The sequence below is a fragment of the Balaenoptera ricei genome, chromosome 16, assembly GCF_028023285.1.
Source record: "Balaenoptera ricei isolate mBalRic1 chromosome 16, mBalRic1.hap2, whole genome shotgun sequence".
In the NCBI taxonomy this organism is placed as follows: Eukaryota; Metazoa; Chordata; class Mammalia; order Artiodactyla; family Balaenopteridae; genus Balaenoptera; species Balaenoptera ricei.
In genome coordinates, this window is record NC_082654.1 from 1,884,637 (window position 1) to 1,903,356 (window position 18,720).

An 18,720-nucleotide genomic window follows, 5' to 3' on the forward strand; every position below is an offset into this window, starting at 1 on the left:
CTTGTTATGATTTGGTTGTGGCCACAGCACAGGAAGGAGGGAAATCCGCCCTTCCTTTCAAGCGGTGGGCGGGGAATGGTTGTTCCTGCTTTGGCCCTCCTGGAAGGCCCGGTCTGTGGTCCCTTTCCTACTGAGTTCTGCGTAAAGGGGTAAAATTAGGGGTCTGTGTGTCCAAGTTCCCAGAAGGGGGAGGTGGGAGGCACGAGGCAGGGAAGGATGAAGGCGAATCTAAAAAGGATCCACGAGGCCGCTTCCTGTGCCAACGTGGTTTCGATGTCCCGGCGGGAATGGCCCTCATCCCAGCCTAGCAGGGCATTCAGTCCTGTACCGGGTGCCCGTTTATCAGCCCCCATCATGGGTCACCCCAGGCCTGCGGCAGGAATCCCTGAGCAGCTGTCAGGATGTTTGCACTGTGCGTATTTTCTCTTTAAAAAAATGTGCCTTAGAAGAAGTACTTTTGCAGTAACAAATGTTCGCAGCGATGAAGGAAAATGCAGTCTTAACTCAGAACCTGTGCCCGTTCTCACCTCTTCCATCCTTGCCCTGTGGCTTCCTGGTGAAAGACGGTGGGAGAGGAAGAGAGAGAGGAAGTGGAGGCAGGGCTGGCAGCCAAGGGTCAGGGTGCCTGTGGAGACACAAACCTACAGAATTAGTCCTAAGTGGGTACATTATTCCTTTTATTTCAACACCTTTTTCCACTGTGCACCCCTCACAAAACTATTTTGCTGACCAGGGCCCAGGTATATTGTTATTTTAACTGGTACCAAGCAGACCCCACAGAACTTTCTGGAAACAATGTAGGGAAGGGTAAGCAGTGTCCTTCCCAAGACAGGAAGGCAGTCTGGGTGGAGGGTGGGTTCTCCTTCCACGGGTGAAGGAGACCTGGGGCAGCAGTTTGGCGGGACCGGGGGCTCCCTGCGGCACTGGAGCAAGGCACCTCCCACCCAATCGCCCAGGCCACTGTTTTCCTGCTCCCCCATATCCTCTGCTTAGACAGTCACTTTTGGGGTCAAAGGACACTTGCGTGGGCCACAGAGGATGGACACCAAGTGTCTTCATTGGGGACCAAGGGCTCCAGGAAAGGAAATCAAGCGTCATCTCTTTATTGTTGTGTTCACACCCTGGTTGTCAGCTAAGCCAGTCTCTGTGATCTTTGGATAAATGTATATAATTTTAAAAACAAGATGAGCTTCCTGAGGCACAAGAGAAACAGCAATCTAGCCATTACTGGATGCATTTTGAACTCGTGCAGGAGGGAGGTCTCAGCTGGTTCCAAAGGAGTGGGGATGTCTGCCTATATCACCCAGTTTTATTCGTTTTCCTGTGGGACTGGCCCCAAACTCTGAACACTCGGCATTTAAATAATGTCAAAGCATTAGTCTCGGTTTTCATCATCTGAAAGACTTCTTCCATGACTCAGCACTGACTTTGAAACCAACACGGGTGCTTGCATGAAGCTTTTGGCCATCATATGATTCCAAGCCCCCTCGGCCGTCAGGTGCCCAGGCACCTGGCTCCCGCCATGGTTCAGGCCTCAGTCCCTGGGTCACTCTGTTCTGCCACTGAGATCCAGGAGGAAAAGTTTCAGCGGAAGTTGGGGGGGGCTGCACTCAGGGTCTGGAATGTTCCGTGAGTCCTGGTCATTCACTTCTGAGCCACTTTGCAAACTGCGCCCAGTCTAGGGGAAGCTTCACCCTCGTGTGGCTTTTTCCAAAGCTTCCTCCCAGCCTGGGCCTGCGTGCCCCTTGCTCAGAGCTCTTCACTCGGGTGCATGGACCCCAGCATCATCTTGGCATTTTTGTCCTTTTGGGGAAGGTGGTTGTCAGTAAGCCCAAGGACTCCTCAAGCTTCCAGCTGCTTCTGGGCACTTGTATTTAGCAGACGCTGCATAACTAGGAAGAGGCCAGGCTCTAGAGAACCTGCCCAAATCAGTCCACTTTGACCTTCCCTTTCGTATACATAGTGTAATGTTTCACATCAAAAAGCACTTAAGTGCTTCTGCAAATTATGACTCTTCAGCGGCCATATCCTGGCCTCTAAACTACGAGGCACGTTTTGGACGCTGCTCTCTGCTCCCTGCATCTTTTTCACACCCTGGCCCAGTTCGTATACATTTTGAACATTCTTACACAGATGGGATTAAATCAGTTGTGCATATGATTCAGGTCCAAATGATAACTTTTCCTAAAGTTCCCTGGGAAGAGAAATATGTCACAATGACAAGCTTTCAAATTACCCAAATATTTTCAGCTACCTGGTAAGCGCTGTTGCAGATGGCTTGTTATTTACTGTTTAATGGAATGTGTTTGTGATGCACGATAGTGCGTCTTCCCTGGGACCGGAAAATTGATCGTTTGCATCTCCCCTTTGTGTGCAGTGCCCAGGGGTTCGGCTGGTTTCTGATGTGTAGGTTGTTTATAGTTCAGACCTGCTTTTCAAATGTGCTGTCTACTTAAAGAATTTAGAATTTATTTCAAATCGTTGAGTTGAATTATTTGAAGGATTCAGCAAAAGTATGTCAGCTGGTTTAAAAGCCAGAGTGAAATAATCACTCTTTACAAAACCCGTTAATAAAGAAACTGTCAGTGGTACGTACGGCTTCCAGCCCCTTCACGAGGTGCCAGGTTTTGCCAGTTGCTGAGCCAGTGGATTCCTGCTAAACTAGTGGTTTTCTGTAGCGTGACAGGGTGCAGTTACTTTTTTGAGTTTTTAAATATCATCGGCCCCACGGCTTTGGAAATGTATTTATGTTTCTAGGCCATTTGGTACAGAAGCCTTTTACGGTAAGTGACCGAAAGAAATCTGTTGGCTTGGAACATTGTTTATTGTGGTAGCTCGTAAACTTTGGGGAAGTCCCGTTGATGGCCTTGAATGTAAGTGGTAACGTTGACCTTCTACAGTAGGCGCTCCCGTGGAGTCATATACAGCTATGGCTGGAGACACAAGAGCATGGAATTAGCAAGAAGTGCCCTTGTGGCATTTTTCTGCTTTCCCCAAATATGCCCTTCATTACTCTCCTCTTGACAAACCAAGGTGACCATGTCACACTGAAAGCATGTCCCCTGGACCAGGCTGCATCTTTAAGGATTTGGGGGCAGCCTGAGGAGGTAGTCCCCAGCCCCCATGCCCATCCGTGACACCAGGGTGCCCTCACAGAGCTGTGAGACTGTGATCCATCCACCTGCAATTCTGCATCCCACCTGGGGGCCACCTGGGGCAGGGGGCATCTGTCTAGGACAAACAAAGAACACCACCATCCAAAAGACAGGACAAGACCAAACAATCTAGTGTCTGGAGGTTTTGTAGCCGCCACCCCTGAGCCTGTCCCCAGATCAAGCCCACACCTAGAGAGAGTCAACTGTGAGAGAGGAAAGGAAACACTCTGTTCACAGTCAGACAGCTGCTGCCGCCACCCGAGGTGCAAAGGCAAAGGATGGTCAGTGAGTGTGGGCAGCAAGGAGGGGCCAGCGTGCTGGGCCCTGTCCTCACATGAACCGTGAGACCAGCTCTTTCACTTCCATTTACATGATTTCCAGAATCCCAGAAAAATTAGCTGTTGAGAAAGTAAGAGCATGGCTCCTCTGAAATGCTCTAAGGTAATGCTAGAAAGTATGTGAATCCAAATTAAGATTGCTATAAAATTATATCTTTGATGTGTCCCAAGATAACAAGAGAATGATCTACACTCCAATGCCAGTGCCGGAGTCTGGATTTCTTCATAAGATAGGGCAGTGTGCGTCTCTTTGTGGCCTTGGACATGCATGGAAAATGAATTATTAACATCCACTTGCCTTGTAAGTTAGTCTCTGTACATAGTTCATGATTTTAGTTTCTATAGAAACCTGCGGTTTTATAAACCGTACGGAGTCTGTGCCCTGTGTCATTAGGACATCCTACCTGGGATGGACGCCTCATTAATACCTGCCCATGAGAAGACTGTGTGCACAGTCATTTGTCATGGGATTTTAATTTGTCCTTTCAGACTGAAGCATAAATATTACCTGGCATTTATTTTCTCTGCAAAAAAGGATTATAAAACATGAATCTCTGAGAAGGGAGACCAGATATCAGCATTAATCCTGAGACCCGTGCATCACACCCTCGTGTACTATGGCAGGTGTTGTTTCCTAGGGTTTGGGTGAATAGGCCAAGTTCTCTTTCCAGTTTCCGTGAAACTTTTCACCCACATGGAGATAAATCTGAAATCTGACCACTAGGCGGCCAACCTAGAATCGGTTCTAGAGCCCCTGACCTTAGAGTGTCTTCACTGGTTCTTTTTCAGACAAGTCAGCCTGCCTTTCACTGCCTTTGGCCCTGTTGTTCAGTAGCACTTGGCCTTCAGCTGTTACCACGTATCACGTATCCTCACATACCGATAGGAAGGAGACCTGGCCGGGCATTCCTGGGGCCCTTGCTTGCTGGCAGCAGGCACGTGACCTCTGAGATGAATCCATCATAGGTCTGTCCTCCCTTGCGTGAGGGAGGGGCCTGTTGTAGAATCTTCTTCTTTGAGGCTTCATTCAGCAGTTGAGAGCATGCCCAAATGTCCAGCATTTGCTGGGGACCTGGGGGCCTTCCCAGCCCCTGATGACCATCTAATCCAACATGGCGCCCACCCACAGGCAGGTCTTTCTCCTGCCCACGGAGTGGCACCAAGCCACTCCCAGATGGAAAGACAGGAGACCTTGTTTTGTCTCCAACCCTGAGGTTCTGACCAGTAATTTATCAGATGCTAAGTGCCTGCTGTATGCAGTGTACTGTATGCCAGTTTCCCAATCTGGTCCTGACGGGACACATCTGGGAGCTTCCCAAGGCCCCCTTCTCCCTGGTGGGATGGAGACTTTCAGGAACAGTGTGAGGCTCACATCACCTGCCAACTGATTGCAGAAGAAGGAGGCTTGGCCCTTCCCTGAAAGGTCATGGCCCTGGGAAGGCAGGCAAAGCAGATGGAGGAAAAAATAAACGACCGCATTCCCAGATTATAACTACTCCTGCCCCTCCCCCACCTACCACGTCCTCTCTCTCGGACAAGCATTGAACACAGGTCTATTGCCACCCATCGTGTGGGTGGGGGGGGAGCGGGGTAGCAGGGGACACAGGTCAGTTAGGTGCCGTTCCATGCCCCTAGATGCTCTAGCCCAGGAGAAAGGGTGTCTTAATGGCGTGTCAGGTGACCACAGTGAGATGTGCTCTTCCCGGCGAGAGTACTGCTATGCGGTACCCCGGGAATCGCACCGTCTCCTCGGCTGGAAGCACCCTGCTGCCAGCTCGTAGCTGCAGAAATATCTCTGTCTCCTGCCCCATGTCCCACCATGTCACTACTCCTTTCTGGCCCTTTCTTTTTGAACTGACAGTCTGGTGATCTCATGAGAACATGGCTGAGCTGTAGCCCCTCCCCCTGGGCACGGGGACCTTCTGCCGCCCCTGCACCGGGGCCGGGCACGCTGCCTGATTCCCATGCCTCCCTGGGCCCCCGGCTTCTCCTTAGGGTCTCTGGGTGGACAAGCCTGGGTCTCTGCATGTTTGGAGCAGTAGCTGCTGTTTGATTTGAGTTCCTGCCCTGGGCAGGGACGGCCCAGGGGTCAGGTCTCTGAGATTCCCATCAACACCGGAGCTATTGCATCCCGGCCAGTGCTGTATCCGTGATAAAGCAGTTCAGGGACTTCGACAAGGCCATGGGGACATCAGGCAATCGGGGAGGTGACGTGTCAGTTGAGTCTTAAATATCAAGTAGGATTTTGACAGATTTCTCAAGGGAGCAGAGGACTCTAGGAAGAGGGCATTGGAGGAGACGTGCCTCCTTGCAGATGGCGGGTCTGTCTTCAGCAATCCTTCCGTGTAATCGAGTTAATCCTTATTTATTTTGTGATTATGGTTTGCCAGAGGTTTGTTGCACCTCATCGCAGGGACACAGAGAAACGTCGCCAGGCGGGGAGTACATCTCACATCGACCCACCATCCTCTTCCCAAGACTGGTTATCAAGAATTTTGGCCCATTCTGTACAGCCCCTTGGAGGTATAACTGTGCAGTCATCTGAGAGTCTTTCGTCGTATCTCCATGTATTTGGCCTCTGTTTGTGGTAATTAATGGTTTAACTCTGTTCAGTCTTGCGACGCCTTCTGCCGGAAAGCGTGCTCAGCTTGACGTTTGCTGCCCCAGTGATGGGGACGGAGGCTGGTCCTGAAGAGGATGGAGGAGGGTGAGAGATTTGCTGTCAGCACAGGGACAGGCCACAGAGAAATGAGCGCCGGGGGAAGAGGCAGCTCAGACAAATTCAAAAGGCCCAGCTGAGATGACTTCTAGTAAGGCAAAGAGATCTTAATATGGTGGGAGGGGAGACAGAGAGCGGCTGTGAGTTTATTCCACTGTCAGACATGGTGCTGGAAAAGGCCCAACACAGTGAAAATGGCTCAATATGCCCAATGAAGAGGTCAGAGTTGATTTGCCCATTTTTAACTTTTTTTTTTTTTTCGATCGTGCTGCATGGCTCATGGGCTCTTAGTTCCCCGAGCAGGGATCAAACCCGGGCCCTCTGCAGTGGACCACCAGAGAAGTCCCTTTTAACTTTTTTTTTTTTTTTAATCAGTCATCAGTTTTATACACATCAGTGTATACATGTCAATCCCAATCGCCCAATTCAGCACACCACCATCCCCACCCCACTGTGGTTTTCCCCCCTTGCTGTCCATACGTTTGTTTTCTACATCTGTGTCTCAACTTCTGCCCTGCAAACCAGTTCATCTGTACCATTTCTCTAGGTTCCACATACATGCGTTAATATACGATATTTGTTTTTCTCTTTCTAACTTACTTCACTCTGTATGATAGTGTCTAGATCCATCCACGTCTCAACAAATGACTCAATTTCGTTCCTTTTTATGGCTGAGTAATATTCTATTGTATATATGTACCACACCGTCTTTATCCATTCGTCTGTCGATGGACATTTAGGTTGCTTCCATGACTTGGCTATTGTAAATAGTGCTGCAATGAACATTGGGGTGCATGTGTCTTTTTGAATTACGGTTTTCTCTGGGTATATGCCCAGTAGTGGGATTGCTGGGTCATATGGTAATTCTATTTTTAGTTTTTTAAGGAACCTCCATATTGTTCTCCATAGTGGCTGTATCAATTTACATTCCCACCAACAGTGCAAGAGGGTTCCCTTTTCTCCACACCCTCTCCAGCATTTGTTGTTTGTAGATTTTCTGATGATGCCCATTCTAACTGGTGTGAAGTGATACCTCATTGTAGTTTTGATTTGCATTTCTCTAATAATTAGTGATGTTGAGCATCTTTTCATGTGCTTCTTGGCCATCTCTATGTCTTCTTTGAAGAAATGTCTATTTAGGTCTTCTGCCCATTTTTGGATTGGGTTGTTTGTTTCTTTAATATTGAGCTGAATGAGCTGTTTATATATTTTGGAGATTAATCCTTTGTCCGTTGATTCATTTGCAAATATTTTCTCCCATTCTGAGGGTTGTCTTTTCGTCTTGTTTATGGTTTCCTTTGCTGTGCAAAAGATTTGAAGTTTCATTAGGTCCCATTTGTTTATTTTTCTTTTTATTTCCATTACTCTAGGAGGTGGATCAAAAAAGATCTTGCTGTGATTTATGTCAAAGAGTGTTCTTCCTATGCTTTCCTCTAAGAGTTTTATAGTGTCCAGTCTTACATTTAGGTCTTGAATCCATTTTGAGTTTATTTTTGTGTATGGTGTTCGGGAGTATTCTAATTTCTTTCTTTTACATGTAGCTGTCCAGTTTTCCCAGTACCACTTATTGAAGAGACTGTCTTTTCTCCATTGTATATCTTTGCCTACTTTGTCATAGATTAGTTGACCATAGGTGCGTGGGTTTATCTCTGGGCTTTCTATCTTGTTCTGTTGATCTATGTTTCTGTTTTTGTGCCAGTACCATATCGTCTTGATTACTGTAGCTTTGTATTATAGTCTGAAGTCAGGGAGTCTGATTCCTCCAGCTCCGTTTTTTTCCCTCAAGACTGCTTTGGCTATTCGGGGTCTTTTGTGTCTCCATACAAATTTAAGATGATTTGTTCTAGTTCCATAAAAAATGCCATTGGTAATTTGATAGGGATTGCATTGAATCTGTAGACTGCTTTGGGTAGTATAGTCATTTTCACAATATTGATTCTTCCAATCAAAGAACATGGTATATCTCTCCATCTGTTGGTATCATCTTTAATTTCTTTCATCAGTGTCTTATAGTTTTCTGCATACAGGTCTTTTGTCTCCCTAGGTAGGTTTATTCCTAGGTATTTTATTCTTTTTGTTGCAATGGTAAATGGGAGTGTTTCCATAATTTCTCTTTCAGATTTTTCATCATTAGTGTATAGGAATGCAAGAGATTTCTGTGCATTAATTTTGTATCCTGCAACTTTACCAAATTCATTGATTAGCTCTAGTAGTTTTCTGGTGGCATTTTTAGGATTCTCTATGTATAGTATCATGCCATCTGCAAACAGTGACAGTTTTACTTCTTTTCCAATTTGTATTGTTTTTATTCCTTTTTCTTCTCTGATTGCCGTGGCTAGGACTTCCAAAACTATGTTGAATAATAGTGGTGGGAGTGGACATCCTTGTCTCATTCCTGATCTTAGAGGAAATGCTTTCAGCTTTTCACCGTTGAGAATGATGTTTGCTGTGGGTTTGTCATATATGGCCTTTATTATGTTGAGGTAGGTTCTCTCTAGGCCCACTTTCTGGAGAGGTTTTATCATAAATGGGCGTTCAATTTTGTTGAAATATTTCTGTGCATCTATTGAGATGATCATATGGTTTTTCTCCTTCAATTTGTTAATACGGTGTATCACATTGATTGATATGCGTATATTGAAGAATCCTTGCATTCCTGGGATAAACCCCACTTGATCATGGTGTATGATCCTTTTAATGTGCTGTTGGATTCTGTTTGCTAGTATTTTGTTGAGGATTTTTGCATCTATGTTCATCAGTGATATTGGCCTGTAGTTTTCTTTCTTTGTGACATCTTTGTCTGGTTTTGGTATCAGGGTGATGGTGGCCTTGTAGAATGAGTTTGGGAGTGTTCCTCCCTCTGCTATATTTTGGAAGAGTTTGAGAAGGATAGGTGTTAGCTCTTCTCTAAATGTTTGATAGAATTCGCCTGTGAAGCCATCTGGTCTTGGGCTTTTGTTTGTTGGAAGATTTTTAATCACAGTTTCAATTTCAGTGCTTGTGATTGGTCTGTTCATACTTTCTATTTCTTCCTGGTTCCGTCTCGGAAGGTTGTGCATTTCTAAGAATTTGTCCATTTCTTCCAGGTTGTCCATTTTATTGGCATATAGTTGCTTGTAGTAATCTCTCATGATCCTTTGTATTTCTGCAGTGTCAGTTGTTACTTCTCCTTTTTCATTTCTAATTCTATTGATTTGTGTCCCTTTTTTTCTTGATGAGTCTGGCTAATGGTTTATCAATTTTGTTTATTTTCTCAAAGAACGAGCTTTTAGTTTTATTGATCTTTCATTTATTTCTGATCTGATCTTTATGATTTCTTTCCTTATGCTAACTTTGGGGTTTTTTTTTTTTTGTTCTTCTTTCTCTAATTGCTTTAGGTGTAAGGTTAGGTTGTTTATTTGATATGTTTCTTGTTTCCTAAGGTAGGAGTGTATTGCTATAAACTTCCCTCTTAGAACTGCTTTTGCTGCATCCCATAGGTTTTGGGTTGTCGTGTTTTCATTGTCATTTGTTTCTTGGTATTTTTTGATTTCCTCTTTGATTTCTTCAGTGATCTCTTGGTTATTAAGTAGTGTATTGTTTAGCCTCCATGTTTGTATTTTTTACAGATTTTTTCCTGTAATTGATATGTAGTCTCATAGCATTGTGGTCAGAAAAGATACTTGATACAATTTCAATTTTCTTAAATTTACCAAGGCTTGATCTGTGACCCAAGATATGATCTATCCTGGAGAATGTTCCATGAGCACTTGAGAATAAAGTGTATTCTGTTGTTTTTGGATGGAATGTCCTCTAAATATCAATAAAGTCCACCTTGTTTAATGCGTCATTTAAAGCTTGTGTTTCCTTATTTATTTTCATTTTGGATGATCTGTCCATTGGTGAAAGTGGGGTGTTAAAGTCCCCCACTATGATTGTGTTACTGTCAATTTCCCCTTTTATGGCTGTTAGTATTTGCCTTATGTATTGAGGTGCTCCTATGTTGGGTGCATAAATATTTACAGTTGTTACATCTTCTTCTTGGATTGATCCCTTGATCATTTTGTATTGTCCTTCTTTGTCTCTTGTAATAGTCTTTGTTTTAAAGTCTGTTTTGTCTGATATGAGAATTGCTACTCCAGCTTTCTTTTGATTTCCATTTGCATGGAATATCTTTTTCCATCCCCTCACTTTCAGTCTGTATGTGTCCCTAGGTCTGAAGTGGGTCTCTTGTAAACAGCATATATACGGGTCTTGTTTTTGTATCCATTCAGCCAGTCTGTGTCTTTTGATTGGAGCATTTAATCCATTTACATTTAATCTACTTATCGATATGTATGTTCCTATTACCATTTTCTTAATTGTTTTGGGTTTGTTATTGTAGGTCTTTTCCTTCTCTTGTGTTTCCTGCCTAGAGAAGTTCCTTTAGCATTTGTTGTAAAGCTGGTTTGGTGGGGCTGAATTCTCTTAGCTTTTGCTTGTCTGTAAAGGTTTTAATTTCTCCATCAAATCTGAATGAGATCCTTGCTGGGTAGAGTAATCTTGGTTGTAGGTTTTTCCCTTTCATCACTTTAAATATGTCCTGCCACTCCCTTCTGGCTTGCAGAGTTTCTGCTGAAAGATCAGCTGTTAACCTTATGGGGATTCCCTTGTATGTTATTTGCTGTTTTTCCCTTGCTGCTTTTAATATTTTTTCTTTGTATTTAATTTTTGATAGTTTGATTAATATGTCTCTTGGCGTGTTTCTCCTTGGATTTATCCTGTATGGCACTCTCCATGCTTCCTGGACTTGATTAACTATTTCCTTTCCCATATTAGGGAAGTTTTCAACTATAATCTCTTCAAATATTTTCTCAGTCCCTTTCTTTTTCTCTTCTTCTTCTGGGACCCCTATAATTTGAATGTTGATGCGTTTAATGTTGTCCCAGAGGTCTCTGAGACTGTCCTCAATTCTTTTCATTCTTTTTTCTTTATTCTGCTCTGCAGTAGTTATTTCCACTATTTTATCTTCCAGGCCACTTATCCATTCTTCTGCCTCAGTTTTTCTGCTATTGATCCCTTTTAGAGAATTTTTAATTTCATTTATTGTGTTGTTCATCATTGTTTGCTCTTTAGTTCTTCTATGTCCTTGTTAAACGTTTCTTGTATTTTCTCCATTCTATTTCCAAGATTTTGGATCATCTTTACTATCATTATTCTGAATTCTTTTTCAGGTAGACTGCCTATTTCCTCTTCATTTGTTAGGTCTGGTGGGTTTTTACCTTGCTCCTTCATCTGCTGTGTGTTTCTCTGTCTTCTCATTTTGCTTGACTTACTGTGTTTGGGGTCTCCTTTTCGCAGGCTGCAGGTTCGTAGTTCCCATTGTTTTTGGTGTCTGCCCCCAGTGGCTAAGGTTGGTTCCTTGGGTTGTGTAGGCTTCCTGGTGGAGGGGACTAGTGCCTGTGTTCTGGTGGATGAGGCTGGATCTTGTCTTTCTGGTGGGCAGGTCCACGTCTGGTGGTGTGTTTTGGGGTATCTGTGACCTTATTATGATCTTAGGCAGCCTCTCTGCTAATGGGTGAGGTTGTGTTCCTGTCTTGCTTGTTGTTTGGCAGAGGGTGTCCAGCACTGTAGCTTGCTGGTCGTTGAGTGGAGCTGGGTCTTGGCGTTGAGATGGAGATCTCTGGGAGATTTTTGCAGTTCGATATTATGTGGAGCTGGGAGGTCTCTGGTAGACCAGTGTCCTGAACTTGGCTCTCCCACCTCAGAGGCACAGCCCTGATGCCTGGCTGGAGCACCAAGAGCCTTTCATCCACACGGCTCAGAATAAAAGTGAGGAAAAAAGAAAGAAAGAAAGAAGAAGATAAAATAAAATAAAATGAAATAAAGTTTGTAAAATAAAAAATAATTATTAAAAGAAAATTAAAAAGTAATAAAAAAAAAGAAAGAAAGAAGAGAGCAACTATACCAAAAAAGAAATACACCAATGATAACAAGTGCTAAAAACTATACTTTAAAAAAAGGACAGACAGAACCCTAGGACAAATGGTAAAAGCAAAGCTATACAGACAAAATCTCACCCAGAAGCATACACATATACACTCACAAAAAAAGGAGAAGGGGAAAAATTAATATATCCTGCTCCCAGAGTCCACCTCCTCAATTTGGGATGATTCGTTGTCTATTCAGGTATTCCACAGATGCAGGTACATGCAGTTGATGGTGGGGATTTAATCCACTGCTTCTGAGGCTGCTGGGAGATATTTCCCTTTCTCTTCTTTGTTCGCACAGCTCCCGGGGCTCAGCTTTGGATTTGGATCCGCCTCTGCGTGTAGGTCGTCTGAGGGCGTCTGTTCCCACTCACACAGGACGGGGTTAAAGGAGCAGCTGCTTCGGGGGCTCTGGCTCACTCAGCCCACGGGGAGGGAGGGGTACGGAGGAGGCGGGGCGAGCCTGCGGCGTCAGAGGCGTCGTGACGTTGCACCAGCCTGAGGCGCGCCGTGCGTTCTCCCGGGGAAGTTGTCCCCGGATCACGGGAGCCTGGCAGTGGCGGGCTGCACAGGCTCCCGGGAGGGGCGGTGTGGAGAGTGACCTGTGCTCGCACACAGGCTTCTTGGTGGCGGCAGCAGCAGCCTTAGCGTCTCATGCCCGTCTCTGGGGTCCGCGCTGATGGCCGCGGCTTGCGCCCGCCTCTGGGGTCCGCGCTGATAGCCGCGGCTCACGCCTGTCTCTGGAGCTCATTTAGGCGGCGCTCTGAATCCCCTCTCCTTGCGCACCAGGAAACAGAGAGGCAAGAAAAAGTCTCTCGCCTCTTCGGCAGCTGCAGACTTTTCCCGGTCTCCCTCCCGGCTAGCCGTGGCGCACTAACCCCTTCAGGCTGTGTTCACGCCACCAACCCCAGTCCTCTCCCTGCGATCTGACCAAAGCCCGAGCCTCAGCTCCCAGCCCCCGCCCACCCTGGCGGGTGAGCAGACAAGCCTCTTGGGCTGGTGAGTGCTGCTCGGCACCGATCCTCCGTGCGGGAATCTCTCCGCTTTGCCCTCCGCACCCCTGTGGCTGCGCTCTCCTCCGTGGCTCCGAAGCTTCCCCCCTCCGCCACCCGCAGTCTCTGCCCGCGAAGGGGCTTCCTAGTGTGTGGACACCTTTCCTCCTTCACGGCTCCCTCCCACTGGTGCAGGGCCCGTCCCTATTCTTTTGTCTCTGTTATTTCTTTTTTCTTTTGCCCTACCCAAGTACGTGGGGAGTTTCTTGCCTTTGGGGAGGTCTGACGTCTTCTGCCAGTGTTCAGTGGGTGTTCTATAGGAGCAGTTCCACGTGTAGATGTATTTCTGATGTATTTGTGGGGAGGAAGGTGATCTCCACGTCTTACTCTTCCGCCATCTTGAAGCTCCTCCCAGAATTTACTTTTTGTACCAAAATTTTTCAGCCATAAGAATATTGAAAATATATTTAGCAAGTTTTCATTTGCTTTTGATTAATTCTAACTGAACCAATAGCTTTGCAGTCTGGAAGGTGCCCAGTGGTTCTGAACACAATATTTTGTGGAATAAGCTGTAATCCGTGATCATTGCCACGCTCACAACGTTCCTATTAATCTTATTTCAAGTTACAACAATGCGAGGCTTGTTTCCACGCTTCTATTTTTAACTAATGAAAATGTATTACAAAGAAATCCTAATTATACCCTTTGGAGTGTGATTCAATGGCAAATCCACTGATAATTTTCTTTTTTCAAAATTCCGCATAATTGCACGAGAAACGAAGAATGTAAGTTCTCCTGCAATAGTTAGTTGGTCTATAAATAAGATTCCCTACTGGGCTGAGCGAGCAGGTTTTTTTCTTTGCACATTTTGTATGAGGTTTGATTAATCCACGTTATAACCCTGATGCGTGAAAACCCTTGTTAGACGTAGCACATGGTATACCATGTTCTCATCATGTCCCCAAATTGGTAGCCTGCATATTTTCACAGCACCCTGGACAGAGGTGGAAAAGCTGCAGATTTGGTGGGCGTCAGGAGGTGGGGCTGCCCTGGTTGAGCCGTTAAGTGACTGTAGGACCTGAACGGTCCGTCTCCTTCTCCCGAAACGCGGGAGTGCAGATGTGCCCAGATCTTCCTGTGTATCACTGGCCTCTGTTCCTATGTGCCGGAGCACCTTCCCAGTGGTGACAGCCACAGATGTCTCCAGACACTGCCAAAGTCCCCCAGGAACAAAGCACCCAGGCCAGAGCCCTGATCTTGACCTACATCAGAAAACCCGGATGTGCGTGGCGTGAGCACCTTCAACCCTGCAATTCCCGGGTTGAGGTTGGTTTTGCAAAGAGGGAGGGAAGTGCCAGGCTTTTGAAGTGTGTGTGCCCTGCTGTTCTGGACCTCCAAGCACTTAGGACGCTGTCCCGGATGCAGGAGACACTAAGTCCCAGTGCTTCCCAGAGGGCTGCTTTTTAGGTTTGACATCCTCACTTGACCTGAGCGCATGTCAGAAAGGTGGCCTCAGGATCAGGTTTGCACCAGCCTGTTGAAGTCACTGCCCGAGGGCCCTGGTCCTGGGGGGGCAGGGCTAGGCCAGGAGGAGGCCCCGCAGAGGGGTCTGGGTGTCTAAGCAGGGCTGCTCTCTAGGCGGTCGAGGTCCGGTCTGTGCATCATGGCTGAGAACAGGCTGCCTGGGAGGAGACCGGGGGTGGGGCTGGGCAGACCCCACTACCAGGCTGGGGAGCAGGAGGGACAGGAGTGGGGGTAACCGCGTCTGCATCTGGCCAGATGATTTCTTCCAGCAGCAAACGTCAAGGTGCTTTAGAAGGAGGTTTCCAGATGCTTTCAGAAGAAGGTGTAGAACCATAAAGAGATCTATCAAATGGCCAGTTAAATAAAATGATGCAAGTTGCCGAGCTGGTGCTTCGTAAAAGCAGGCTCTCTCCCTCCTCCCAGCTGCCCTGCCTGGCCCCTGCCCTGGGCCCACGCTGGGCCCTCCTCCTCCCTGCCCCTTGTGTCCGGGCCGTGGCTACGGCCACCCCTGTGGAGGGGGACGGACCGTCTCTGGGCTCACGTTGCCCAGCTGTCCCCGTCCCTGTGCAGATCGCCCAGGTGGCATCCCGTCTCCCCGCTGTCACTGAAATCTCCCTTGCAGGTTAGACATCAGAACAATGTTTTCTGTCCCCTGAGTGTTGATAGAATAGTCTCCCCGTAAATGTCTTCCATGCATTTATCCGAAATGAAACAGTATCTAAAAACAAAAGCGGAACCAGGTTGAAGCTCCACCGCTTGGTTCAAGTGACAGGCTCGCTCCATTCCCTCGGGTGACGACCGGTCTCTGGCGGTGAAATGGTGAGGGACTCACAGCCTCCTTCCTGGTGGCCCAGCGGGGTGCCCTCGGCCCTCGGGCTCCCACCGTCGCCTTCCCTCCCGAGGGTGTCCATCCTGTTAGGGCTTCAGTCTCAACTTTCCGCCCCAAAGGCAGCAATGCTGTTTACATCCCAAGAGCAAAATCTCTGCTTTTCTGGGCTGACTGTTCCACGCTTTGCCATGTGTCCAAAGAATCTTTGCCCCTTACAGGGTTACCCAGAGGGTTTTGAAAGCTTGCAGTGAGAAGCAGTTGGGTCTCCAAGGTCACGTTTGACTCTCTGTGTCTTGTGCCCTGAAGGACGGAAGGCCATGTGAGTCCCGGGCCCGAGGAGGCAGAGAGAAAAGACACGGGTGCCAAGACGCCGCCGCCCCAGATTCTTCTGCCCCTGGAGGAGCGGGTGACCCACTTCCGAGACATGCTCCTGGAGAGAGGGGTAAGGATGCCACATGATAGCGCTCCTCAGTGGGGGTGGCGGAGCTACTGTCCCCCAGCCCAAGACCCCTCCCCTTCCTCACCGAGCCCGCAGTCACGCTGCCTGACACTCAGGGGCCACGTGATGTGAGGCCAAAGCAAAGGGAAATGAATCCTGCTTCTTGTCCTAAAAGGGAAAGGAGGTTTGAAGGGTGTGATGCATCGCGGGGTAGCTGTCGCCACCTGTCCAAGGAAGCGGCTGAGAGGTGAACAGGTGTGGGTCACCTGGAAGGGACGGTCCCCGGGGCCATGTGGAGAAATGATTGGTCTGTGTTGATGGCCTTCCTGCTGGAGCCCTGCTGGCTTCCGGGGTCCACACCCCCAGAGGGACGAGCCCTCCACTTCACTTGGGGAGGGACTTGTACACCTCGGGATCAACCCAAAGGTTTTCGTACACCTGGGATGTCTTAATTGTAGTTGACTTCTGAATCTCATTTTGAATTGAGGAGGAAAAAACAGTTTATAATTGAATCTCCTTCCAATGACTTTTATTTCCTGTTTTGGCTTTTGGGTATAAAATGAGCCCGATACAATAGTTTAGCCCAGTTGGATTTCTTCATAAAATGAGACCGAACGCAGAAGGCAGTAATAGGAACCGGTGTGTAATGGTAATTGTAATGAACACTGGAAATGGCCTTGGGAATTCAAAAGCAAATTCCCTCTGCAGTCAGCACCCACCCAAGGCTGCTTCCCGCACGGCCTCTCCCAGAGCAGGTGCAGCTGGGAACTGAGGTGGGGGGCGGCCTGGGGAGACCTCCTCTCCCCCAGAGCAGGGGGTCTGAGCAGCGCTGGCACCTGGGCAGGGTGAGGCCCTGGGGCTACAGGGAAACTTAAACGGTGCCAGCGCTTAAGAGTTAGGCGTAAGAAGGAGATTATCTCAGGCACCTTCCGTGGGAGACCTCTCTTCCTCTGCACCATGAATTTTAATGCATGCATTGCTCTATCTATCTAGAGACTCACTCAAAAATAAAATACAGCCCTTGGCGCAAGGACCTGGAAGGAAAAGTAGGCTTGTGAGCTTAAAACTGCGATGCAATGGATTAAGCCTATATTCACATATATGCCGAGTAACCCAGAAGTGCAAGATGGGAAGGCTGTGAACGCACACGCATACTGGAGTGGTCCCTGGTGTAGAGGGAGGGCGTGTTTTTGTAAAAAGACATAATTTTAAAAACTATGTTTACTAGGCTAAAATTTTATTTCTAAAAAAAGACTCCCTCCCCATGCAACTTTCCTTTTTTTTTTTTTTTACCAAGACATAGAGATGATTTGATTAAACAAATCCTGCAGGATGAAATAGCCTTGAAACAACTGACTCTCTTGTGAGAGGTGTGTCTGTGTGTGTGTGTATGTGTGCGCCTGTGAGTGTACATGCTTGTGTGTGTGTGTTTGTGTGTGTGGTGTGGGCTCCCTGCCCGACCCACCGAAGACTCCGCGTGGCAGTTGGGAAAGGGCTCCGGCCGACCTCTCCCTTCGCCCATTCCTCGGCCCTCACCCCGTTCTCAGCCTTCCCACTGCAACAGCAAAGACGGGCAGACAAAGCCAGTGTCACTACCTGGCTAAGGAGAGGAGGCCAGGAACACAGGCCGGAGCTCCGAGCTCTGGCCGCCCAGCCCCTCTGTTCCTACAGCGGAGAAATGGGTCCAGTGCCCGTGTTCCCTTCTCCAGCCACCCCGGGAGGGTTCTGCCAACAGGGCTTTGACTCCATTTAGATGTCGTCACTGCCACTCGACGGGGTTGCTTATTCCATGGCTGTCAGTGTCCTCCTGGTCCTGGAGGCTTGTACCCAGTGTCACCACCGGTCACCATCCCTGGTGGCCGCCCTCAGCTGTCTCACAGCCCCCCTCACCGACCTTCCACTCTTGGCACGGGGTCCCTTCCCTGGGTAGCCCTCCCTCCCTCGCCTCCCTGGCTCTCCAGCTGACACATGATGCCACACGGCCGCTCTGTGTCCCCTCCACATCGCCAAGTCACCGTGCTGGCTCGCAGCTCCTGGAGACGCGGGACTCTCCAACGCGCCGTTGGGTTCCCAGGGCCCGGCTCCCAGGAGGCACTCAATGATTTCCCAGGAGTCCCTTCGTGTCCGAGCGCTGGTCTTGCTGCACGTGCCCCGGGCCGGCCCAGCACTGATCCCAGAGTGGGCCCATGAGCCTGGGTAAGGGGGTTTATCTCCTGGAGCAGCTGCTGTTCTGTTTCCTTCTCCGCCACTCGTGTGGCCCCAAGGCATCTGCACGAAAGGGCTTATGGCATCGCTCACGTGAATGTGATAAAGCAGATCCTCTCCCCTCGGAGCCACTGAGAATAAGATTCTCTTCTGCAAACCCACTGGGAGGGATACTCCTGAGTTGTGCTGCCACACCTCTTCTGATTGCAAGGACAGTGCAGAAATAGTCATAATTCCGAGTATCTGAATGGACCCAGCCAGTCTGTCCCAGTGGAGTTAACTGGGAGACATGGCCCGTCCTCCGTGAGACGTGATGGCATTGTGAGCATTTGAGAAATAGATGCAGCGTTCATCTCATCAGTGGCCAAGTTTTCCACCTCTTTGTCTTGGAAACCAACCAGGCGCATCTTACCAACACAACATCAGACTAACCCACGTGGGAGATCAGGGCTGCCGGAGACTCCGCCCTCTCCTTCCCAAGGATGTGAGTCTCTGAATGTATCCCAGTGGCCTCAGCTGAGCAGTTTTACTCAGGAGATTTTCAGTGTGTTCTTGCCTCGTTGAGGTGGGT

At 47.9% G+C, this 18,720-nt stretch overlaps 1 protein-coding gene across 1 annotated transcript in view; it reads left to right on the forward strand.

The window, feature by feature from the left end:
- Positions 1 to 18,720, forward strand: part of TCERG1L (transcription elongation regulator 1 like) — a 198,018-nt gene that overhangs the window by 162,849 nt on the left and 16,449 nt on the right. Inside the window, exon 9 of the mRNA XM_059900081.1 lies at positions 15,812 to 15,947. Coding sequence (XP_059756064.1) covers positions 15,812 to 15,947 — 136 coding nt within the window. The remainder of the gene's footprint in view (positions 1 to 15,811; positions 15,948 to 18,720) is intronic.